This window comes from Dipodomys ordii, unplaced genomic scaffold (assembly GCF_000151885.1).
Source record: "Dipodomys ordii isolate 6190 unplaced genomic scaffold, Dord_2.0 Scaffold47, whole genome shotgun sequence".
Classification (NCBI taxonomy): Eukaryota; Metazoa; Chordata; class Mammalia; order Rodentia; family Heteromyidae; genus Dipodomys; species Dipodomys ordii.
In genome coordinates, this window is record NW_012267263.1 from 13,947 (window position 1) to 37,302 (window position 23,356).

A 23,356-nucleotide genomic window follows, 5' to 3' on the forward strand; every position below is an offset into this window, starting at 1 on the left:
CATAGGAAAAAAAAGACCTAGAAAAAGCTAGAAATTGATACATTATTTCAACTGCATCATATTATCAGAGCCTAATCCAAATTAATGTAGAAATATAGACTCCACCTCTTAGCAAAATTCCTCTTAAAGGCTGACATCATCTTAACTGTGCCTCATCAACAGTGCTATTGGCTGAACACTGATTACTAACATGACTATCCACTTAAGACAATAGTTTCTGAGATGATTTTGTTAGAAGACACCAGAGAATACCCATTATCTTCCCAGAGCTACAGACACATTACATCTCTGATCCAGGTATGTAATCTTCACCTACAGTTTTTTAAAAATACCTTTTTGGTATTGACACCTATGAATCAGGCCCTTTCCACTTCCTGTGGAAGCCTGAATTTCATTTTGTGTCTGTGGATCTGCATTGCTGGGAAGATGGAACTACACACATTAACTGGACCTGGCTCTTTTCTCATCTTTTACATTTTCTATTTTTCCATATCTGATGGTAATGATTTGCTGGGTCTGGCATATATTTCTGTACTTCATTCAAAAACTGTAAATATTGGTTGTTTTTTTCTTGAGTGTGTGCTGTGGTGCTCTACAGTTTCACACTTTAGGAAGCATGGGTTAGACTAATCTGTTCAATATAGCAGAAGTGTACTAAGAAAAACAAGCCAAGGGCATGGGAATAGGGAGAAAATGAGGGAAATAAAGGAGAGGGAGGCGAAAGAGGTGAAAGATGCCTGTGAAAAGCATGTGTGAGTGATACATGCTTACACAGGGGGATTTGGGTGCTCAGTGAACTCTCAGCTAGGATACTACTTGTCCTATGTCTGCTAGTGCCTTGCTAAATGAAACAGCCTCTAATTATCAGTCCCATCAGCCTGGTTTAAGGGCTCATTAGAGATGCAGAATCTGTTAGCCCATCCCAGATCCAGGATCAGAACCTGTATTTTATCAGCTGAGTTTCCTCTGAGAGGTACCATACTAGATGGCATATTCTCCAATACAGCTAATATTAAATATCCAAAGAAGTTTAGAAAGTTAGCAAAACTGGCCTACTTTCTCCCTCTAGAAAACCTTATTTCGGTTACATGGAAAGGTCTAGATTTGAACTCCAGAGCTCTCCTACTTGTTTCTAGCTCTGGGACGTTTCTCAACTTCTGTTTTGTTTTCTGTAACAAAGGATTGAAATTACTTGTCCCATATTCTTGGTAGTCCCATAGTAAGATTTGCTAATTTGTATATGAAAATAGGCTTTTATGCTAGAAAGTGTTGTGCAGATCCGAAGGAGAAGTGAGAGCCCAGACCCCATCCCCACAGTAGAAGTATAACTGGGAGCTATTGTGCTTCTGGACATTAGAAACTGAGTCTCTTAGAACCTTGCTACTCAATGTGATTTGTGACTCAGCAGCATCAGTATCCCTGAGAAATCGTTAGTAATGTAGACTCTTAACCCCTCTGCCCTACTAAATTAGAACCTGTGTTCTAGAAAGATCCTAAAGTGATTCCTGGAGAACTAATTCACATAAGAAACAAAATATAGCAAATGGCCAAAAATAAATCATCATTTGGTCAAACCACAGTATTGTTTTGATGGATAAAATTAAAATAGAATTCCATCATGAATTGGAATGATCTAACCCTGTGACGTTAAGGCTGCATTCCCAGGTAGTGATAGGGCTACATCCTGAAGGTATATATAACAAGAGATTTCCTAGTGCTGAAAGTTTCCATAACCAATTGTGTTGGTCCTGCCTTCCCTCCTGTGCCCTGTTGTGTTCATCCTCAGTTTGGGCAATGTCCTCTTCAAGTAGCACCTCAGACATGAAAACTTATACATCCTCAAGAGACCAGGATGAATGTCAACCAGAGCCTGAAGGTAAGAAATTCATTGTTGGAAATGACTACTAAGAAGCTGAAAGATGTCTTGGATGAAGGCTAAGGAGGAGGCAGATGAATAGAGAAAGGAACAGTGATCAAACGCAGTCATAAGACTCAAAACATGCAAATGTGAAAATGGAACTAGAAAACAGGCTGTTGTCAGAAGAATTTGGTTGGAATAAGGAATTGATGGAAGGGTTACACACATAAATGGACAGGTAAAACTAATTCCTTGGTACAACTATATTGGAAGAAAATAATAAATTTAAATTTTTTTAAGTTGTAAAAATGTATTGTGACATCAAAAAGTGATTCCCAGAGTGGGAGGTATGTTAAATACTTTCTCTAGCCAACTAGTAAAAAATCTGAGCTTCAAGAATTTTTACATGACATTAAGTAGAGAGGAAAGTAATGGAACATAGTGAAAATGGACATATTATACTTGAGAACAACAGATTTATCATGAGTAGACAGTTTTGATGCATGTGCTTAGATTAAAAATTTTATTTTTTCCTAAAATTACTTTTATTTTTCTTTAAATAATAATACATTTTATTATTGTATACAACTTGCATACAAAAATAGCTCTTACAAGTTGACAGATGGGGTTGTGAAAATGAAGAACAAAGTGATAAAATGAGTGTTTAAAATGTTTACTTTTTATTATCTATAAGTAGTTGTACAAAGTTTTTTGTTATTGTGTAGATGATGCACAGAGGGATTACAGTTACATAAGTCAGGTAATGCATTTCTTTTTGAACAAAGTCACCTCTTCCCTCATTTTCTCCCAGTTTTTCCCTTTCTGACTCTCTCCCCTACAAGTTATATAGTTCATTTCCAACATAGTGTCCAGTGAGTATCACTGAATATTTAGTTCACCCTTTGCCCCACCATTTCTGTTCTCCTTCCACTCCCCAAATCAGATAAACTTATGTACAAGACAAAGGGACAAAGAGGGTTTACTTCAACAAACCAATTGATAAGTACAGTGCATCTTGCTCATTGTCATCACCTCTTACATCTTCTTCCCCATCTGTCCCAAATCCACCCATTCCTTTAAGTTACTTGGTATATATATATGAATGATGTATTCTTGATCACTTCATCCACTCTAGGGAATCTAGGCTATTTCCATAATTTGGCTATGATGGATAGTATAGCAATGAATTAAGATGGATGTATTTACTATGTCTTGATTTGTAATGTTTTGGATAAATGCCCAAGAGTGGCATTGCTAGATCTTAGGGTTGTTCAATGTTTAGATATTTGAAGAATCTCAAAGCTGCCTTCCATAGTGGTTGCGTTTATGTACATTCCTATCAACAGAATAATAGGGTTCCTTTTTTCCCCACATCCCTTGCCGGTATTTGTTGTTGGTATTCTTGGTGATGACCAGTCATACTGAGGAGAGATGGAATCTCAGTGTTTTTTTTTTATTTCCATTTCCTTTATGGCCAAAGATATTAAGCATTTCTTCATGTGTTTATTGGGTATTTTTTACTTCTTCTGAGAAGTGTCTACTTAAGTCCCTGTTCCCATTAATTGAGCTATTGATTCTTTAGGGGTTTATTCTCTTGACTGAGCTCTTATATATATCCTGGATATTAGGCCTTATTTAATGGTATAGTTAGCAAAGCTCTTCCATTTTGTAGTCTTGTCTTTTTAACTTAGTAATATGTCTTCCTCTGTGCAGAAACTTTTTAGCTTAATGTAATCCAATTGTCAATTCTCTCTTCTATTTGCTGAACCCCTAGAAGTATGCTCAGGAAATTCCTCTCAATGCCAATAAAATCTAATGTTTCTTATACTACTTCCTGTAGAAATTTCAAGACTCCAGGTCTTACGTTGAGGATTTGCTTTGATCTGATACTAATACCAGTTGACAGAGATCCTGCTTCCATATATGGATATCCAGTTTTTCCATCACCATTTATTAAAGGCTGTATTTTTAACATATATTTTTGTCTCCCTTATCAAATATCAGATGGCGAGGGGTATGTGGGTTTATTTCTGGGTCTTTTAGTCTGTAACATTGGTCTTCAGGTCAGTCCTACTTTTGTGTCACTACCAACCTGTTTTTGTTACCATACCTCTGCAGTAAAATTTGAAATCTGAAATTGTGATAACTCTTCCTTTTTCTATTTTCTTGTTTTTGCTATTAGACAGACTGAATTCTGGGCCTGAGCACTGTCCCCAGCTCTAGGCTTATACTCTACCGCTGGAGCTACAGTAATATTTCTAGATTTTTTTTGTGGTTAATTGAAGATAAGAATCTCAGACACTTTTCTTCTTGAGCTGGTTTTTCTTCTTGAGCTTCCAGGGCTTATGTTATAATAGGATGTTGGATTTTTTCAAAGGCCTTTTCTGCATCTATGGAAATGATCATGTTATTCATGTCCTTGGTTCTGTTAATGCACTCTTGTTTATTGAATTTCTTATATTAAATCAGCCTTATATCCCTGAGATGAAAACAATTTGATTGTAGTGCATGATTTCTTTTGGTATGTGTTGATTTTGTTAACAGGTATTTTATTAGTTTTCCAAAGATTGGCCCATAGTTCTTTTTATTTGTTGAATCCATTTCCAGTTTGGGGACAAATGTAATGCTGGCTTTATGGAATGAGTTTGCCAGTGATTCTTGAAAAATTTGAGGAATATTGCTGTTATGTCTTCTTTAAAGGTCTTGTGAATCTGTTGCGACCTGGACTTTTTTGTTGGGAATTCTTTATTGCCTTTTCAATTTCATTACTTACTATGGATCTGTTAAATAATTTATCCTCTTTTCTCAATTTTTTTATCTTGAGATTTATCTAGAAAAACATCTATCTCTACTAGATTTTCCAGTTAGCTGGAAATAATGTTCTGATTTTACTCTTTTGTTGTGATATCCCATCTTTCATCCTTTTCTTGTTTATTTGGGTGATTTCATCTTTTGGTGAGATTGACCAAGGGCATATCAATTTTATCTTTTTGAATAACTGAGTTTTTTGTTGATTGTATTGATATTCTTAGTCCAGAGTTTATTTCTGAACTAATTTTTTATTATGTTTCTCATCTCCTGCTTTTCAGTTTGGCCTATTTTTGTTTTTCAAAGATTTTGAGATATATCATTGGAGTATTAATTTGAGATCTCTCTGTTTGGTGTCAATGTAGGCACTCACAGCTATAAACTTTTCTCTCTAAAGTACTTTTGCTGTGTCTCGAAGGTTCTGGTATAATGTGTTTTTATTTTCATTAGATTCTAGGAACTTTTTATTTTCCCTCATCACTTCAACAACTTTCTTATCAGCAATCTGTTGTTCAGCCTCCATGAGTTTGAATACATTGTGTTGTCTTTTGCTGTTAAGGTCTAATTTTATTTCGTGGACTGACAAGATACAGAAAGTTTCAATTTTCTTAAAATTGCTGAGACTTCTTCATGACCTACAATATGATCTATGTGAGAATATTCGATGATCTTCTAAGAATATGCATTGTAAAGGAGCTGGATGAAAAAATAAATCTGTAAATGACTGCTATGTCCAATTAGTCTAAATTAGTCTATGGTGTCATTTAAATCTGAGGTTTCTGTATTGAGTTTGGGCCTGGATGATCTATCCACTATTGCAAGTTGGGTGTTCAAGTCTCAAACTATCATTTGTTGGGTTTTATGTGTGTTTTAAGTCAAATAATATTTGTTTAGCAAATTGGGGCCCTTCCATATTTAGTGCATATTGTTAAAATTTGTTATGTTGGCCAGGCACCAGTGGTTTACACCTGTAATCCTAGCTGCTTAGGAGCTGAGATCTGAGAATCATGGGTCAAAGCTAGTCCAGGCAGGAAAGTCCAAGAAACTCTTATTTCCAATTAATCACCAAAAATCTGAAAGTGGAGCTGTAGCTCAAGTAGTAGAGCATTAATTTTTAGGGAAAAAAAGCTCAAGGACTGCACTTAGGCCCTGAGTTCAAGCCCCAAGATAGACAGACAGACAGACATATACAGACACACACACAAAATGATACCTTGATCAAGAATTCTCTTTATTAGTGTAAAGTGACCTTCCTTTGGTCTTCTGATTAATTTTGAAGTCTATCAGATAGAAGTATTACTACTTCAGCATGTTTACATGGTTTATTTGCTTGGAGGAATTTTTTTCTAACCTTTTACCTTAAGAAAGTGCTTTTTGCTACCTAGATGTATCTTTTGTAGACAACAGGTGGTTGAGTCTTGCCCTTTGATCTAACTTCCAATTTTGTGTCTTTTGATTAGAGAATTTAGTCTATTAATATTGGGCGTTGACATTGGGAATTATGCAATAGTTCCTGTCACCTTGACCCTTACCCCAATTTTGGGTTTGTATCTTTTCCTGTTTCTCCTTTGTTTACTCATCTGGCAGGATCCCTTTCTCTGCTTTTTAAAAATGTTCACATTGATCATCTGTGTGCAGGATGTCTTTGAGTCTCTTCTGCCGTATTGGTTTCGTGGTAATAAATTTATTTAGCTTTTAATCATGGATTACTTCATTTGTCCTTTGCTTATAAGCGAAAGCAACATTGGATAAGTATTAGGGATTGGTAGTTGTTTATTTTCAATGCTTGAAATGAATCATTTCAAGCCTTCCTTGGGTTTCTAGTTTCTATTGAGAAATCTTCTGTTACCATGATAGGTTTTCCCAGCTAAGTGATCTGTCTTTTCTCATGCATACCTTAAGTATGCTGTTTATTTTCTGTGCTTAATGTTTGATATATAATATGTCACAAAGGAGTTTTTTCCTGATGTGATCTGTTGGGTATTATAAAATACTCTTGTTCCTGAATGGGCTTCTTGTTTTAATTCTTTAATTCTTTTAATTCTTTAATTCTTCTCGTTTAATAATTCTTATGTTTTTAGCTATCCACTCCTGTCCAGTTTCAATAATCATCAGATGTAAATTGTTTCTTCTAATTAAGTCCTGAAGTTCTTGCAAACTACTTTTTTCATAATTCTTGAAATCATTTGCATGTATAGTTTTTCCACACCCCCTCTGTGTTATATCTACTCTGTGGTCAAGCCCAGAAACTCTGTCTTCTATATTATCTATTCTGCTGTTTTAACCTTCTATTTTATTATCTGTCTACCTTTAGCTTGATAATTTTTAAGACATCTTTTTTTTTCTTTTTTTAAATAAGTTTTTTATTGTGAAAATACTGTACAGAGAGGTTACAGTTACATGAGCAAGGTAATGAGTACATTTCTTATCAAGCATTGTTGCCTCCTCCTTTGTTTTTCCCCTACCATCCCTTCCCTCCCACCTCCACAACTACACTCCCCCCCACCCCCCTACCCCCCCACCCTCCCAACCCCCGCCTAAATTTTAAAGTTTGTTTTTCCACATAGCGTATTGTACATCTCATTGTTGTAATGGGTCAACCTGTATCCCTATTTAAACAATTTGGTTTTTCCCTTCCCCTTCCCAAATTATATCAACATAAAATGCAGTGAAATCAGGGGTTATACCATCGGGAAAGGATATACAAAGCAACAAAAAAAAAATCACATGGTACCTTACAAATACATTAGAATCAAAAGCAAGAAAGAAAAAAACAATTGTGTCCCTATCTTGGGATTAATTTGTTAGGAAATGGAAAGACTTGGGAAAAATTATATTACGTGAAGTAAGCCAGGCCCAAAGAAACATAGGTTCCATGGTTTCCCTTATTTGCAATAATGAGTATATGTCTGAGACAAGCAGAAAAGGTCAGATAAGATGATGTTAAGTGAAATAATCATTATTTTCTTACAGGCATAACATTAAAGAATGAAAACCCCTCTCATATCATGTTTCATGGTAAGTTTCCTCAATCCCAAATATCTTTGATTTATTTCTTCCTAATTATAACCTCATTTTCAAGCTGTTGATCACAGTTGTCTTTTTTTTTATTTCTTCTCATTTGTCTGTGACTAGTGTGATGGTGGGCAGGAGGGAACAATAGAGACAATAGAGACTTTATATCTCTTTATTGAGGTCTTTTTTCATGCCTTGACTTTCATTACTTCATTACTTTACCTGTGCCTTTTTTCATCTCTTTTAGCCCTGTAGCTATATTTTCTTTAAAAGTCATATAGCACAATGGAGGGGGGTAACAATGCTCAATAGGGAGTGTACTCATTGCCTTACTCATGTAACTGTAACCCTCTGTATAGTATCTTTACAATTAAAAAAAAAAGTCATTTAGCCCTTTAGTAGCATCCACTTGAATTTAACTTTTTAATCAGTCTTCTCATTAAATTCCTTCATTTATCTCTTAGTGTCCTATTTGTGATCATAAAACATTTTTACCAACAGTCCTTTGAGTTCAATGAGATTTCTTCTATTTCACTATCATTCTGTTCTGTTGTTGTATGATTATTGTTTTCTGGATGTATTGTATTTACCTGCTTTCTTGTATTTCTTGTACTTTTGAGTTGAAATTTACTCATTGAAGACCCTTTTTAGTATGGGCTTTAGGATGCCTGAAGTCTTCCTGAAGGGTTATTCTCTGTATTCTCAGTGGACTAGATAAATGATGGCTTGATGATCCATTTCCCCTTGCTAGTATGGGGGTATATTTCAGCTCTACTACCATCTCCAAGTCAAAATGCAGTGAAATTTTTACATACAGTAGGATATCATTGATAGTTTTATTTTAAAATCCAGTTAAACTAAATGCATTGGGAGCTGTTTTTTTTTAATTGTGAGAATACTGTACAGAGGAGTTACAATTACATGGGCAAGGTAACAAGTACATTTGTTATCAAGCATTGTTACCTCCTCTTTGTTTCCCCTTCCCATCCCTTCCCATACTCCCCCACCTCCCCCTACCTGATCCTCCCCCCTTCAAAGTTGTAAAGTTTGTTTTTCAACATAATGTCTTGTACATCTCATTGTTGCAATGGGAGCTGAGTTTTTGTATAAGCTTTCAGGGTAGGAAGAATGAGGAAAGAGATATGAAGTTAGGAAGATGGTAACACAGGGAATTGTATATGCTCAGTATAGGTATATAGACCAGTTGTGAGGAGAAGTGTTAATATCAAGAGCTAGATACAGGTGAAAAAAGAAGAAGGGTCTAAGGTAAAGGAAGGGTGAGATGGAATAAGTTACCAGCCACTGGTGGCTCACATCTGTAATCCTAGCTACTCAGAAGGCTAAGATCTGAGGGTCAAGGTTCAAAGCTAGCCTGGGCAGAAAAATCTATGAGACTCTAATGTTCCTTTTTAAAAAAGCAGAAAGTAGAGAAGTAACCTCAAAACAAACTGAAAACAACCCAAAACAAAACATTCACACACACACACACAAGAAAAAAAATCTCAAAGCAGTCAATTGAGGGTATCATTTATGGCACACTAAATTTTCTCAAGATGATCTGCACTTCTAGTCCCAGGCCCTGCTCTGTGACTTGGTTTGAGTGAGTATAATCCCTCCACCATAGATGTCAATGGAGTTTCTTTCCTGGTTTCCTCTGGTAGAGCAGCTGTTTCTTAGTGGGGCAGCTGGCTGGGGCCAAATGAAGTTCTTTTGTTTACTGTTTCTCTGTTCCACTCAGAAAATGACTGCCATAGTCAGTGCCTCTGGGTCAGCTTTCAGATGAAAACATTTTTTAAGTATTGTTTTCCAAGTAACTAATTTGCCACTCCAAAACTTCTGTCCTCACCGTACCCCTCCCCCACAAAATCCCACAAAATAACATTTAAAAATAACAGAAATCTTCTCATATCATAAGGCTTACATAAATTTCCAGTCCCTAGGGAGGATCCCTCCTCAGACAGGAGGAGTCTATCACCTGTTAATAGGTTAATATCTTGTTAATCTTCCCAAAGTATTTGGGAAAACTGTTTATAAGGAACTCTGATACAAAGAGCCTTCCTTAATATTGTTTAATCCAGAGTCTTCCAAAATTACTAAACATAGAACCTTTTAAAAACATTACTATATTTCTGCATGACTGTTCTCATTAATCATGCTTTAGAAACTGAAAAAGTAAAGAATTAAATCCTTACTTGGCCTAATGAACTGTAAAGCCCTAGCTAATGGAACTGTGTTTGCGAACTTTTTGTCTTTGACTCTCCTCATCAGGAGGAGAACACTCTATTGTCAGGCTCTGATTCTATGGCTTCCACTCCCTCAGGTAATCTTCCAAGGGATCTTAAGATAACAGGGAAGGAAAATTGTGCCATAGCCTGGCTAACAAAGAAGGAACTTTTTCTGGAGGCTTCTGAAAACTGTAGGGAGAGGTGGCACCTCAGGAAGTTAAATCCAAATGTTGGTGTCCTGATGAAACAATAGAAAGCTCACACTAATCAAGTACAAGGTCTGAGCATTTTCCAAAAAGAATGTAATTTAAACTTCACAATAATGGTGCTGAGAAAATATTTTTCTGATGAGGGTGAGAATCAGAATGGTCTATCAGTTGCCCAATATCCTTGGCCAGAAAAGCAGCAGAGTGGGGCTTCCCAGGGTGGTCTGTCTGGCTCCACACCCAGGTTCCTTGGCATCACACTGAGGTTGGAAGACCTCACTTTGAATCCCAGAATGTTTACTTCTGCCTAAACCTTCCTTGTATGCAAAAATACCATGAAATGACAAACATGAGAGGTAAATAATGCTGTTGGTAGCCTGATTAGGTTGATATTGACAGTGCAAGCTCCTGCTTAGGACAATGGTGCTCACCTTCACCATTTCATTTCCCAACCAAAGGCCCAGTTGACTGTCACCAGAAGAGCTCTCAGGAGAACATGCTAATAACTTCTTCCTGAACCGAAGAGGCACATTCAGTGAAAGATTACCTAGAGCTGGCTTCTGTAAAGTCCCAGTGACAAATATTGAATAAGCCAGAAAAGGTCCTATGCAAAATATAGAACAAGTCAGAAAAGCTCTGCAATAAAAACACTACGGCCCAACACAGGCTGAAGGAGAAAAAAATGTTCCCATCAAGGGAATGACAAAAGTTTCAGCAAGGAAAAAGCATAGGAACTTGGATTACAGGATATAGAGCATAAGAGCAACAGATGACAGGGAGGGGACTGTATATTAGGGATTCTTAGTAAAGGCATCACCTTTATGGAGTGAATAAAGTGTAAGACTGTATGTAGTTGTACATGTATAATTTTATAGTGTAATTGCTAATCTATATTCTATGACCCTATCACTTATTAAATTTGTTTTTCTAAATAGACTCAGTCAAGCCAGGTACCCACTGATCACAGCTGTAATCCTAACTACTCAGGTGCTGAGATCTGACTCTTTGACTCTGTGAGACTTTTATCTCCAGTTAAACAGCAAAACAAAACAAAAAAACAAAAAACAAAAGTAGAGCTCTGGTTCAAGTGCTAGATGACTAGCCTTAAGCAGAAAAACTCAGGGATGGCACTCAGCCTCAGAAGTAGCACTAAAAAAAGACTCAGTTATCAACCCTAAATTTGATAATTACTAATTCCCCATACAAAAACTAAGTTCAGTCACTGATAAGTGAGTCATATGCTCTATCAGAGATGACTGTAGAAACAAGTTCTTGGTTTAGGATTTTACGTCCATTAGAAGGTGAAATGTGGAAGGACAAGAGTAAACAAATGCCACAGTGGTACACACTAGACACTATGGCAAAAATGAACTATACAACTTGTCAGTGAGGATGGGAGGGAAAAATTTGGAGTGAGCGAAGAGGTGACATTGTCCAAGACTCTTTACCTAACTTGTGTAACTATAACCCCTTTATACATAACCTTTATTTAAGAATAATTTTAAAAAATTAAAAAGGAAGTGAAATGCTTGGTAAAAGCATAGCTGACTAAACTGAATGACTACATTCTTGGCCAAATATCTGGCCAAATATAAGCCCAGTCATATATATTCCATGAGGGTAGGCATATCCAGTCTGGATTTTCCCCTAAGTTCTTCCCAGCAGGAACACAATGCTGCTGTTCCTGGCTGCCTCTTTTCCTGTCCCATCATTCCCCATTCTTTGCTGTCCTCACCATCAGCACATATCATGCCTGATAGGACAGGGATCTATGAACCTATGATGATTGCCCACCAATGAGAGAAGGCACACAGAAAGGTTATCTATACCACCATTAACAATATTGAGCTTCCATACCAGTACTAATGCTACTAATAGTGAACTTTCACTGAGTACCTCATTCATCATATCAACCCAACAAAAGACAGCTTCTCTTATCTTCATTTTACCAGTGGGAAAAATAAGATTTGGAGAACTTTAGCAACTTGCTCATCTTGTAAATGGCTGAAGAGAAATTTGATCTCAAGTCAGCATTTCCCCAGAACCCAAGTAATTAACTACTAGAGGGCCCAAAGTTCCTCTATCAGTAGGTTGGTGGGAAAAACTAACCAGAGAAAGACACTCTGAGGCTGAATTGAGTCTTACTAATTACTCATATCTCTGTTACTCTTTTCTAGATAAAAATATTTATTCAGTTCAATATCATATTTTTGATACAAACCACCAAAGTCTGGTCTTAGACCAGGACCAATTCATCCTTAAAGCAGTACCACGAAAACATGACGAACCTGCAGGTGAGTCTCAAGCTTTCTTTACTCGGTGGAGATGGTTTCATCTTTCCCACTGTCCTCTGGCCTAGGAGGAGTCCCTGTCCATCAGGACTGCTTTGCTTCTCCCTCCTCTTGAAAGGAAGAAGCACTGCTGCCCAAGGAGCAGTCTCAGTGGGCTACAGGGGATGACCAAGAGTAAGGAGTGGAGGAGCACTCAAAGATGTCTCTAATCAAAAGAAGTCTGGTAGGAAGTGAGGTGTGGGGTTGGTGAGAGGAGACTGGAAGGAAATCAGCACCACAGATACAATGAGAGGAAAATTCTGAGACTAAGGTTATTCTTGGCTACAGGGCCAGTATGTGGGTAAGAGAAGAGGGATGTTACACCACAAACTTCAACAGAAAACAAAGGTATTTTTAAAATTTTTATTGTCAAGGGGTTGTACAGAGAGGTTACAGTTACGTACATAAGGTAATGAATACATTTCTTGTCAAACTTGTTACCCCTCCCTCATTTTTTCCCACTTTCCCTCCCCGCCAAGTTGTATAGTTCCTTTCCAACACATTGTCTTGTATCACTGTTGCACTGGTTGCTGTTTGTCCTTTTCCTCACATTTTGTTGTTCCCCTTCCCTTCCCTAATTCAGATAAACACATATATAATACCCAGGGTACCAAAATCAAACACAGTGATAACAGGGGACAAACCACAGGAGGAAAAAAAACACAATATAAAAAAGAAATCTCATAATACATTAAAAACAACAGCAAGGGGGCTGGGAAGGTGGCTCAGTGGTAGAGCGCTTGCCTTGCATACCTGAGGCCCTGGGTTCAATTCCTCAGCACAACATAAGCAAAAAGAAACAAGCCGGAAGTGGCGCTGTGGCTCAAGTGGTAGAGCGCTAGCTTTGAGCTGAAGAGCTGAGGGACAGCGCCCAGGCCCAGAGTTCAGGCCCCACAACCCGACCCAAACAACAACAACAACAAGCTGGGTGCTGGTGGCTCACACCTGTAATCCTAGCTACCCAGGAGGCTGAGATCTGAGATTACAGTTCAGAGCCCCCCTGGGCAGGAAACATCTCCAACAAACCACCAGAAAACCAGAAGTGGCACTGTGGCTCAAGGGGTAGAGCATTTGCCTTGAGCTGAAGAACTGAGGGACAGCGCCCAGGCCCAGAGAGTTCAAGCCCCATAACTGAAAAAAAAAAAAAAAGGAATAAAGAAAAAAGAAAAACTTCTTGTTTCCATGTCTTGGAGTTCATTTCACTTGGCATCATCTTTTATGGTCATGTAGACATAGCTATTGAGCCATTCTGTTTATCTGCTATGACTATCCTAGACATATATTAATTATTATAAGTGAGGGAAACTGTGGAGCCTATGTTTCTGGCTTACTTCACTTAATATGATTTTTTTCCAAGTCTTTCTATTTCCTTACAAATGGGGTGATGTCATTCTTTCTGATGGAAGCATAGAATTCCATTGTGCATATATGCTAAATTTTCTTGATCCATTTTATCTACCGAGAGGCATCTGGGTTGGTTCCATATCTTAACTGTAGTGAGTAATGCTGCAATAGCTGTGCTGGTAGCTTTAGTATGGCCTTGTTTGTGACCATTTGGGTAAATGCCCAGAAGTGGGATTGCTGGGTCATAGGGGAGCTCTATGTTTAGTCTTTTGAGGAGGTTCCTCAAAGGTAATTTTTTCTTCTCAGAAACTGTTCTAATTACCTTTTACAGAAACCTTTGATGTATTGCCTGCATATATAGAAGATGTGGATATCAATCCTATTTTTTTGGCTGTTCTTAATGGAGAGCTCTGTCTGTGTTGTGATGTAGTCAATGAGGAGCCCACATTACAATTAAAGGTAAGAAAACTCGGGAGAATTGTCTCCAGACTTCCCAGTCCAGAAAAATAGAAAGCTTTAATACTAGTACTGAAACCTAAGCTTTAGCAAAGCTAAAGCTATTTCTTTCTTTCCTTCACAAAGTTTGTTAGTCATTTTTAGTCACAGCAACAAATACATGAGATTATCAACTTATAAAGAGAAAAAGATTATTTTGGCTCATCCTTTGAAAGCTTCAGCCCATGATTCATTGGCCTAGATGTTTTGGGTCTGTGGTAGCATATTATTGTGGGAGAAATCTTCTTATTTAGTGGTCAGGATGAAAAGAAAGGATAGGATACCCAAATCTTCTTTGAGAGAACATTCTCAATGTCCTAAAACCTCCCTCTAAGCTCCACCTATTGAAGTTTCATCATCTCTTAATAACACTAAGATTAGGAGCAAGACTTTAATACATGGACCTTTGGCAAGCATGCAAAATGCAAACTATGAGATATTTATATCATATCATATAGATAAAATAGCAGCTATTAATAAATTCTTCTTCAAATTTCAGAACATAAACATTCAAACACTGAATTCACTGAGGTACTATGATCGTCTGCCCTTCACTTTTCTCAAGGAAAAAAACGGCTCAGTTTTCACTTTGGAATCCATGAAAAATCCTGGATACTTTATCTACACCACCATGATGCCTGGACAACCTGTAGGAGTGACAAAAGAGAAAGATAAAAATAACATTTATTTCGATTTTGAACCTGTCAACATGAATCTCAATGATCAAGAAGCTAAATAGGCAAAATAACAAAAGCCAGACCATCTATGGCAACAGAAGTTGAGATACAACCTGACAGCAACCAGCAGTGACACATGAACTGCTCTACCTTTTTGCTACTATTTACAATTTACAAACAACTAGAGAAAACCAACTCTGCTCTGCACATCAATCACATAGCTTCCTCATGTTGCTTCCTTATGCTATATTCTAATCAAATACAACACCAACTAAAGCCTTCCTTTAAAAAATCAGAAAGCTTTCCTACTCACCTGCCTACTTTTAAGTCTCTTCCAGCACCGGCATTGGTCAGCCCCTTGCTATATACCCAGTTCTGTATAGTTATTGCTTGTTTTCATTTGAATGGTCTTTATTTTCATACAGAACTACAAATAAGAAAACACTTTCTTCCTGTAAAATGGGCATTCAACCAGTAAATTTGTGGTGTTTGTTTGGGGTGTCATTTGTCCCTATAAGATATACATACATGTGTGTGTATAGTGTAGTTAATTCATTCTAAGCCAAAATAAATTTCTAAGAAGCAATGATTTCAGTGTCTGTGAGTTTGCTATTTTATCAAACATGTCTGACTTCCCCTCAGGTGTTTCTATATCCCAAGATACAATCAGATAATTATCTCCTCCCAAAGGGAAGCTAGAGAAATTCTAGACACTAAAATCAATGTTGCCTGCATATGAAGGCTGGATGGATTCTAGGGAGGCTGAACCAGCACCAGATGAAAACACAGAAAACTCAATAGGGTCCAGTGTTCATGCAGAATGGCGAGGCACTGTGGTGTGAACACTCTTGGGAGGGAGGCAGCAGGTATGAATGGGTGAGAAAAGCCAGTAACAACAAATCTAGAGCACGTGGCAGGCAGAGCTAGCTTCTGGGAACCCTTAAAGCGAGCCTTCAAAGGCTTTGTCATTTGTTTATGTGAAAGTCAAAGGAGTCAAAGTCTAGCTCATAAACAGAGTCAAATGTCTGGCAGACAGACATTTGTACATTAGACATCTTGACATTAGTACAGGAACTGTGGATCCAGACACAAAGTTGGAGGGAATTGTATGGGTTTGGGTTTGAGGGTGGCATATAATATGTCTAATGCTTGAGGTCAGAGTGTTCCTCATCTATAGCAGGGAAAGTCTGATCGAGACTTAGATGTTTAGAAGTTGGCACTTCCTTTTGTTCTGTCACTTATCTTTCACTTCTGTGGCCCTTAGACTAAAAATCAACCATTTACCCAAAGTATTATAGTCTTCTTTTATAAAACTGCTTTGTAACCAGAAATTTGCTTACAACATTACTTTATCTACTGATGCCGAGTGTAAAATAACAGGATATATCAAAACTAAAATAAAATGGCTCAACAAATAACAAAACTTAACATTTCACTTGCTTATTTTTCTGTGAGTATGAGTAATCAAAATTACTTTATAATGCTTTTAAGATTTTTCCATTCCCTGTGATTCTATGTGATTACAAATGTATCTGACTTAATCTGTCCTGCTTAAGTTTATTTTTATTTCAGGAGTTCTAGCAACTAGTAGTCCTTTCTAGGCAGTGTCATTTAACTATTGATCCACATTGTGAAATACTTCTTAACTTAATGATTCTGCCTTGAGATGACTCAGAATGAGCTCAGATATGATCATAAATATTACCAGGCTGATATTGGCAGACAGTGTGTCTTGACATAATGAATTCAGAACTATGTTTGATAGACAAGAGTCCCTCCTCATCCCTGATTCTGTTTTCCACATTTCAGTTACCAACAGCCAATTACAATGTGAAAAACTAAATGGAAAAACTCAGCAGTAAACAATCCATGATTTTTAAATTATACACCTTTTTTAGTAATATAATGAAATCTCATGCTATTTTGGTAGACTAGATAAATGTATCCAGTCTATCCATAGTATATATACTACCTATCTCCATGTTACTTAGCACCTGTCTTGATTGTCCTGGTTATCACCATGCTGAGTTCAAGTAACACTTGTACTTCATAATGGCCTCAAAGCACCAGAGAGGTGGTGCAGGCAACTTGGATTTGCCAAAGAGAAGCTATACAGTGTTTCTGTAAGTGAAAAGTGAACATCATCCACTTCCTAAAATAAAAAGAATTTACTGAGATTTCTGAGGTATGTATCATGTTAAAGTTGTTAATTTGTTATTGTGCCTGGGTAATAAACTTCATCACATGTTTGTAGCTCAGGGAAGAAGTCTAGTAGTAGTTCTATGTAGGGTTTAGCACTATACATGGTAGTAGGCATGCATTGGAGGTCTAGGAACATATCCCCACAGAGAAGAGAAATTACTATTTTTGAATATATAATCCTAATAAAGATGGGAACCTATCCCATTCATTTTGTAGCTCCATTGTCCCAGATACAAGTAGGAGGCTTTGTCAGTGGGGCATAATGCTGCCTTCCAGTAGCCTGAGTTCAAAACAGCAAGCTACAGCTAGAACTCTCACTGCAAGTTAACATTCCTTTGATTGCTAACACTGCCTGGCAAACTCTGATCTGAATCTGTCCTTCTCTGCAGCACCTTCCTGACAGAAGCTAGCTCTGAAATTGTTATTTTTCGTCCTCTGTAGTCTCAGATAGTGGGTATTCTGTATCCCTAACTACATCTATCTTTGAGCTTATCAGTTACTATCTCACAAGAATGCTTTCATATATTTTCAGCTTGTGGTAGTCAATAGCTGCTCCCTCCACTGAGCCCAGGCCAAAATATGAATCCTGTAATTCATAACCTCTACTTTCAAGTATTAGCCTAGTGCCAGTGAGGAATATGTAGGCTCAAGCAACAAAAAACACTATCACAGTGGATTACTGTGTAGTAAGTGTGCTTGGTTTATATGATAAGGAGCCTTTCTAGAATTCATGTGATAAGATGATCCAGAGCTGGTACAGCAAGTTCTGTTGTCATCAATAATCCAGAATTCTACTGTGTATTGTTCTGCTTCCAGGACATCTTCATGACTGTTAAATCAAAACTGAAGTCAGATTTAAAGCAGATCTTTCAATGTAAGGTGGGGGGGTCTTGTTTAGGATTAGTTAATATCATAATATAATAGTTTAATAAACAAAGGTGCGGATTTTGCTGTAAGAGATTCAAAGTATCAACTGTGTGATGCTTTATACATCCTTCACCCAGTTCTTTAAAAAGTTAACAAAAAGTTAGCAAAGTTATTTTGAACCTTTCTAAGTAAAAGTTTTGGAAAATAGTAGTGTTGAATAGATGTGGACAATAAATTTTCAGGGGGGGTGGGAGGGGGAGAAAGAGATTCTTACCTTGCATCCAGATTTTTATCTTCATCCAAGTCAGGACAAACAGGGAAGAGTCAAAGGCTTTCTAATGGGGAGACTTTACTTTGGAAGGTAAGCCCACCCCAAAAGATGCCTACATCCTCCTGAGCACATCAATGTCTCATGACTACCCCCATGGGAGGCAGAGAAATTAAGTGTCTGGCTTTCTAAGTCTATAGTAGCTGGTTTAATTATGAGTGCAAAGCAAGGGAAGGAAATCAGGGGATTTTACAGGTGGACGATTCTCCGGGCACCATTTTCCAAGAGTCAGATGCAGCCAGGACATAATGTATATTCTCCTACTCAGTAACTCACTTCAGACAACTCCATCTCACGTATTCTTCCCCTAGTCCTTCCTACATCCACCAGGAAGGTTCTAGCTCTTCTTATATGCTGGTCCCTGGGCTCACCTTCACAAAGCTTCACCTCCACTTCATATATTAGCAAATATATAATTAAGCTCTGATCTTTAAGCTGTTATCTCTTCCACATCCTTCATCAGTTTAAAGATGATATATGAGGGCCAAACAGTTCTTTTGATGCTGAGGTTATATTCTTCATAGTTTCATTTTAATTGTAGCCAATTTTGTTTTTGAAGGGAACTTTGCTTTTAGCTTCCAGATTTCCCTTTCTTATAGAGAAGTGGTTTGTTAAATTATTCCATGTCAATATACATGTGAAAAACACGATAGTTAATAGAACAAATTAATACATGTGCCATGTGTCTATAGCCTATTTAAAGCATGCTTGTAAACTTGTTAAACCACACAAAATCAAATTATGTACTATTCACCAACCTACAAATGGGATAAAAACATCAGAATCTATGACACAGTTACCTCTGGGGATATCAGAAAGGCAATTGAATATGAGATCTTTTCTGATATGTTAAAGTACTGAAGGGAATGTGAGTCCCTAATTCTAAAGCAAGTCATATGTCACCCCACTCGTGAATATGCCAAAAGGCATATGAATGAATTAAGGTACCAAATCCTGGGACAAGCCAATTCACCCTTGCCAGAGAAGCAAATGTGGCTGTTTCCACATGTTCCACATCTCTTCTTCATAAAGAAGACTCATTGGGACCCCTCAAAGAAGGCAAAAATCTGTCTTACTTTGAATACAGTTAATGCCAACTACCTTGAGATGTTGTTTCTGTGTTTCTTCACTTCTGGTTTCCTGACTGGATATACTCTTTCACCTCCAATCCTATACTGGACAAGGGCTGCTTCTAGGTCTACTCAGCCTGTCACGTTCATATTTAACATGGACTCAACTGGTTGAGGTCACCTGGCCAGCCTGCCCACTGTGTGAAAAAACATTTCCCAGCACTGTCTTCTGCCAGATGCCTCCCTGCATGGAACAGTACTTGGTCATTTGATGGACCATATGATAAAATTTCTCAATGGTTTGGACTATGTCAACTTAGCTATAATATTCCTAATAGTGTATATTTAAATTCAAGCCTAAATACTAGAACAGGTGTCTGCTAGTATCCCATTACCCAGAAAAAACTCTCAGCCAGAAAATCAGTCTATCATTCTTCAATGAAAGGTATAAGGAGGATGCATTGTTTCTCAAAGTATGCAACAAAAAGAACAACTTGTATCACAATTGCTTGAGATGGTTTTAAAAAAAATCATGTTGATATTGAACTATATCCCCTAAAACAGGAATCTTGGAGTGTAGAACATTGGGAACTCTGTATTTTTCACAACAGTGGGTTTTATATGTTAGTAGATCAAAAGGAAATGAAACAGGATGGATCCCAGTTTGCGCCTATCTCCATTTGATCTCAATGGTCAATCTCCTCAAAAGTCAGCATGCTCTACCTCTTTTGTGCTGGTCTATATATGAGCCAGGGTCCTCATGGTCTTAGACAGCCTTGTTTTGGAAACATCAAATAGTTAGAACTTGGAAAATTTGAATAGCCATTCTTTGGCTGAGAAAGAGGTCCATGGCATTGTAAAGAAGACATGGCTTCCTCTCCAAAATAGCACTATCACCTGAATACATCTTTTGTGTGTGTGTGTGTGTGTGTGTGTGTGTGTGTGTGTGTGTGTGTGTGTATTAAAAATACCGTACAGAGGGGTTACAATTACATGGGCAAGGTAATGAGTACATTTCTTATCAAGCATTGTTGCCTCCTCCTTTGTTTCCCCTTTCCATCCCTTCCCATACTGCCCCCTATCTGATCCTCACCCTCTACCCCCACCCCCTGACCAAAGTTGTAAAGTTTGTTTTCGATGTAACGACTTGTATATCTCATTGTTGCAATGGGTCCACCTGTATCCCTATTTAAACGGTTTGTTTTTCCCCTTCCCCTCCACAAATGATACCAACATCAAATACAGTGAAAGCAGGGGTTATACCATGGGGGAGGGAGATACAAAGCAACAAAGAAATCATCTTATAAATATGTTAGAAACAATCAAAAAAAGAAAAATCATTTGAATACTTATTTTGGGGTTCATTTCCCTAATATCAAGTTATCTGGCCTTTTCTGCTTGACTCAGACATATACTAGTTATTGCAAATAATGGAAACCATGGGACCTATGTTTCTTTGGGCCTGGCTTACTTCACTTAATATCATTTTTTCCAAATCTTTCCATTTCCTAACAAATGGGGCAATGTCATTCTTTCTGATGGAGGCATAGAATTCCATTGTGTATATATACCACATTTTCTTGATCCATTCATCAACTGAAGGGCATCTGGGTTGGTTTCATAAAGAGAAAGTTCTCTGAAGAGGAAAGAAGGATGGGCAATAGACACACGAAGAAATGCTCAACCTCTCTAGCCATTAAAGAAATGCAAATCAAAACAACATTGAGATACCACCTCACCTCAGTTAGAATGGCTATTATCAAGAACTCTAATAACAACAGATACTGGAGGGGATGTGGATAGAAGGGAACTTTACTGCATTGTTGGTGGGAGTGTAAACTTGTTCAACCACTTTGGAAAGTAGTATGGAGGTTCCTCAAAAGACTCCACATAGAGCTCCCCAATACCTAGCAATCCCCCTTTTGGGCATTTACCCAAATGATCACAAACAAGACGACACTAAAGCCACCAGCACAACTATGTTTATTGCAGCACTGTATATATTTTTATTGTAAAAAATATGTACAGAGGGGTTACAGTTACATGAGTAAGGCAATGAGTACATTTCCTATCTAGCATTGTTACCTCCTCCTTTGTTTTTCTACCATCCCTTCCCTCCCACCTCCCCAACTTCTCCCTCTGAACACATCTTAAAATGCCAAAAATATGAAATATGTTGATCAACAACATCATCAAAATAATAGAAGTTCCTGACTTTTTCAGAGCTCTTTCCATAGTAAGGTCTCACCTGGCTCTCAATGACCAAAGTCATATCATTATTCCTTATTTACTCTTAGGTTTGAAAATACCTGACAAGCATCCATATGCCTTCTTCCTGGGGTTAGCTAGGATTCTACTTTAGCTTTGATACTCATTACTTTATAGGATATAGTCTTAGAGGGAGTATTAATCCCATGTAACCTAAACTAGGAATTCACATGCCTTCCTTAAAAAATGTGATTGGTTCTTATCCATCTGAGTGGTAGAGTCAAAAGCTCTTAGCTCCTGTCATTTCTGACCTGATAGAAATGTCTGAGCTTGGTTCATCAGCTTTCCTCCATAGTTAAAGCTAGTTCATCTTGTAGGAAGAATGATGGTTTCCCCTCTAAACGTCCCACATTCTAATCCCCAGAACCTGCTAATTCACACTCTATGTAATAAGAGACTTTGCATCTATGATTAAAGTTATACATCTTGAGATAGTAGACTATCCTGGATTATGCAGGCAAGCCCGAGGTAAGTGACAGAAGACATTATACATGAAGGAGAAAGGCTGTCAGGAGGGTCAAAGTGATGTGAAGTGAAAAATACTCAACCAGCCATTGTTTGTTTTGAAGGTGAAGGGAGGAGCAAAGAAACGCAAGTGTCCTTCAGAAGCTAGAAAAGACAAGAAAATAAATCCTTCCTAGAGCCTTCAGAAGAAATGAAACCCTGCTGACATCTTTGTTTAACCCAATGAGATCCATTCTGGACTGATCTCCAGAATGATAGGTAATATATTAAATTGTTTTAAATCAAATAGTCAATTTGTTACAACTTCAGCAAGAAATAAATATGCCCAATAGGCTTCTGCTAAGCTCCTTTTTGTTTAAACAAGCCAAAAGAACTTACTATTGCTTGTAACTCAAGACCAACATCCACTATGTAATTTTCAACCCCCTTTGCCCATACCTGGTTCTGTTTCCAGGTCCTGAGCTCTATTCTTCCAGGAGCCCATCATCCTTAAAAACAGAGCCCTGGGAGTGGCTCGAGTGGAAAGAGCTTGCCTTGAGCTGAGGAGCTCAGGCATAGCACCCAGACCTAGAGTTCAAGCCCCACGACCAACCAAAAACTAAACAAAACAAAACAAAAATCAGAGCCCTGCTTAGTGATAGAACCTTGCTGTTGTTCACAGCCCTCCCAGAGTCAGAATGGCTGTTCACCAGGGCTCTTCACTGTCATCTAGTTACCTTGTCTCTGTGGCTCTCCCCCAGTCAGGACACTCTAATCCCTCTCTGGTACTCACTATTTCCCCCTCTCTTCTACCCTCCTCACCTCTTATTCCCCCTTTCCAGTTATCATATGATTACCTAGTAACTTACAGTTGCCTTTTTTCTGGGCCACACTGTCTTAAATACATACCCTGCCTCTTTTGTACATTGCTGTCTCAGAGCCAACTCCCACAGTGCCTGCTATTCCCCTATGGGAATGGCTAGTTCTGGAGTACTGCAAGTGCCCAGCTTCTCTTCCTCCTTGATACAAGTATGAAGCTAGGCCTGGTCAAATCATGAAATATTATTTTCAAACCTGAAAGAGATGGTTCAGAGAAGCAGAAAATAAGCAGAAGCCAGCTCATTCAAACCTAGAACTTAATTTATTTTAAAAACTCCATAAGTAAGAACTTCATAATCCTTCTTATCACCTTAAAAACAGAAATCTTGAATGTATGAAT

At 37.8% G+C, this 23,356-nt stretch overlaps 1 protein-coding gene across 1 annotated transcript; it reads left to right on the top strand.

Moving 5' to 3' along the window:
* Positions 1 to 1,794: 1,794 nt before the first annotated feature.
* On the top strand, positions 1,795 to 15,020 carry LOC105988160 (interleukin-37-like). Its single transcript, XM_013019705.1, has 4 exons — positions 1,795 to 1,876; positions 12,290 to 12,406; positions 14,118 to 14,245; positions 14,781 to 15,020. The coding sequence occupies exons 1-4, from the start codon at positions 1,795 to 1,797 to the stop codon at positions 15,018 to 15,020; spliced, it is 567 nt and encodes a 188-aa protein (XP_012875159.1).
* Positions 15,021 to 23,356: the final 8,336 nt, after the last annotated feature.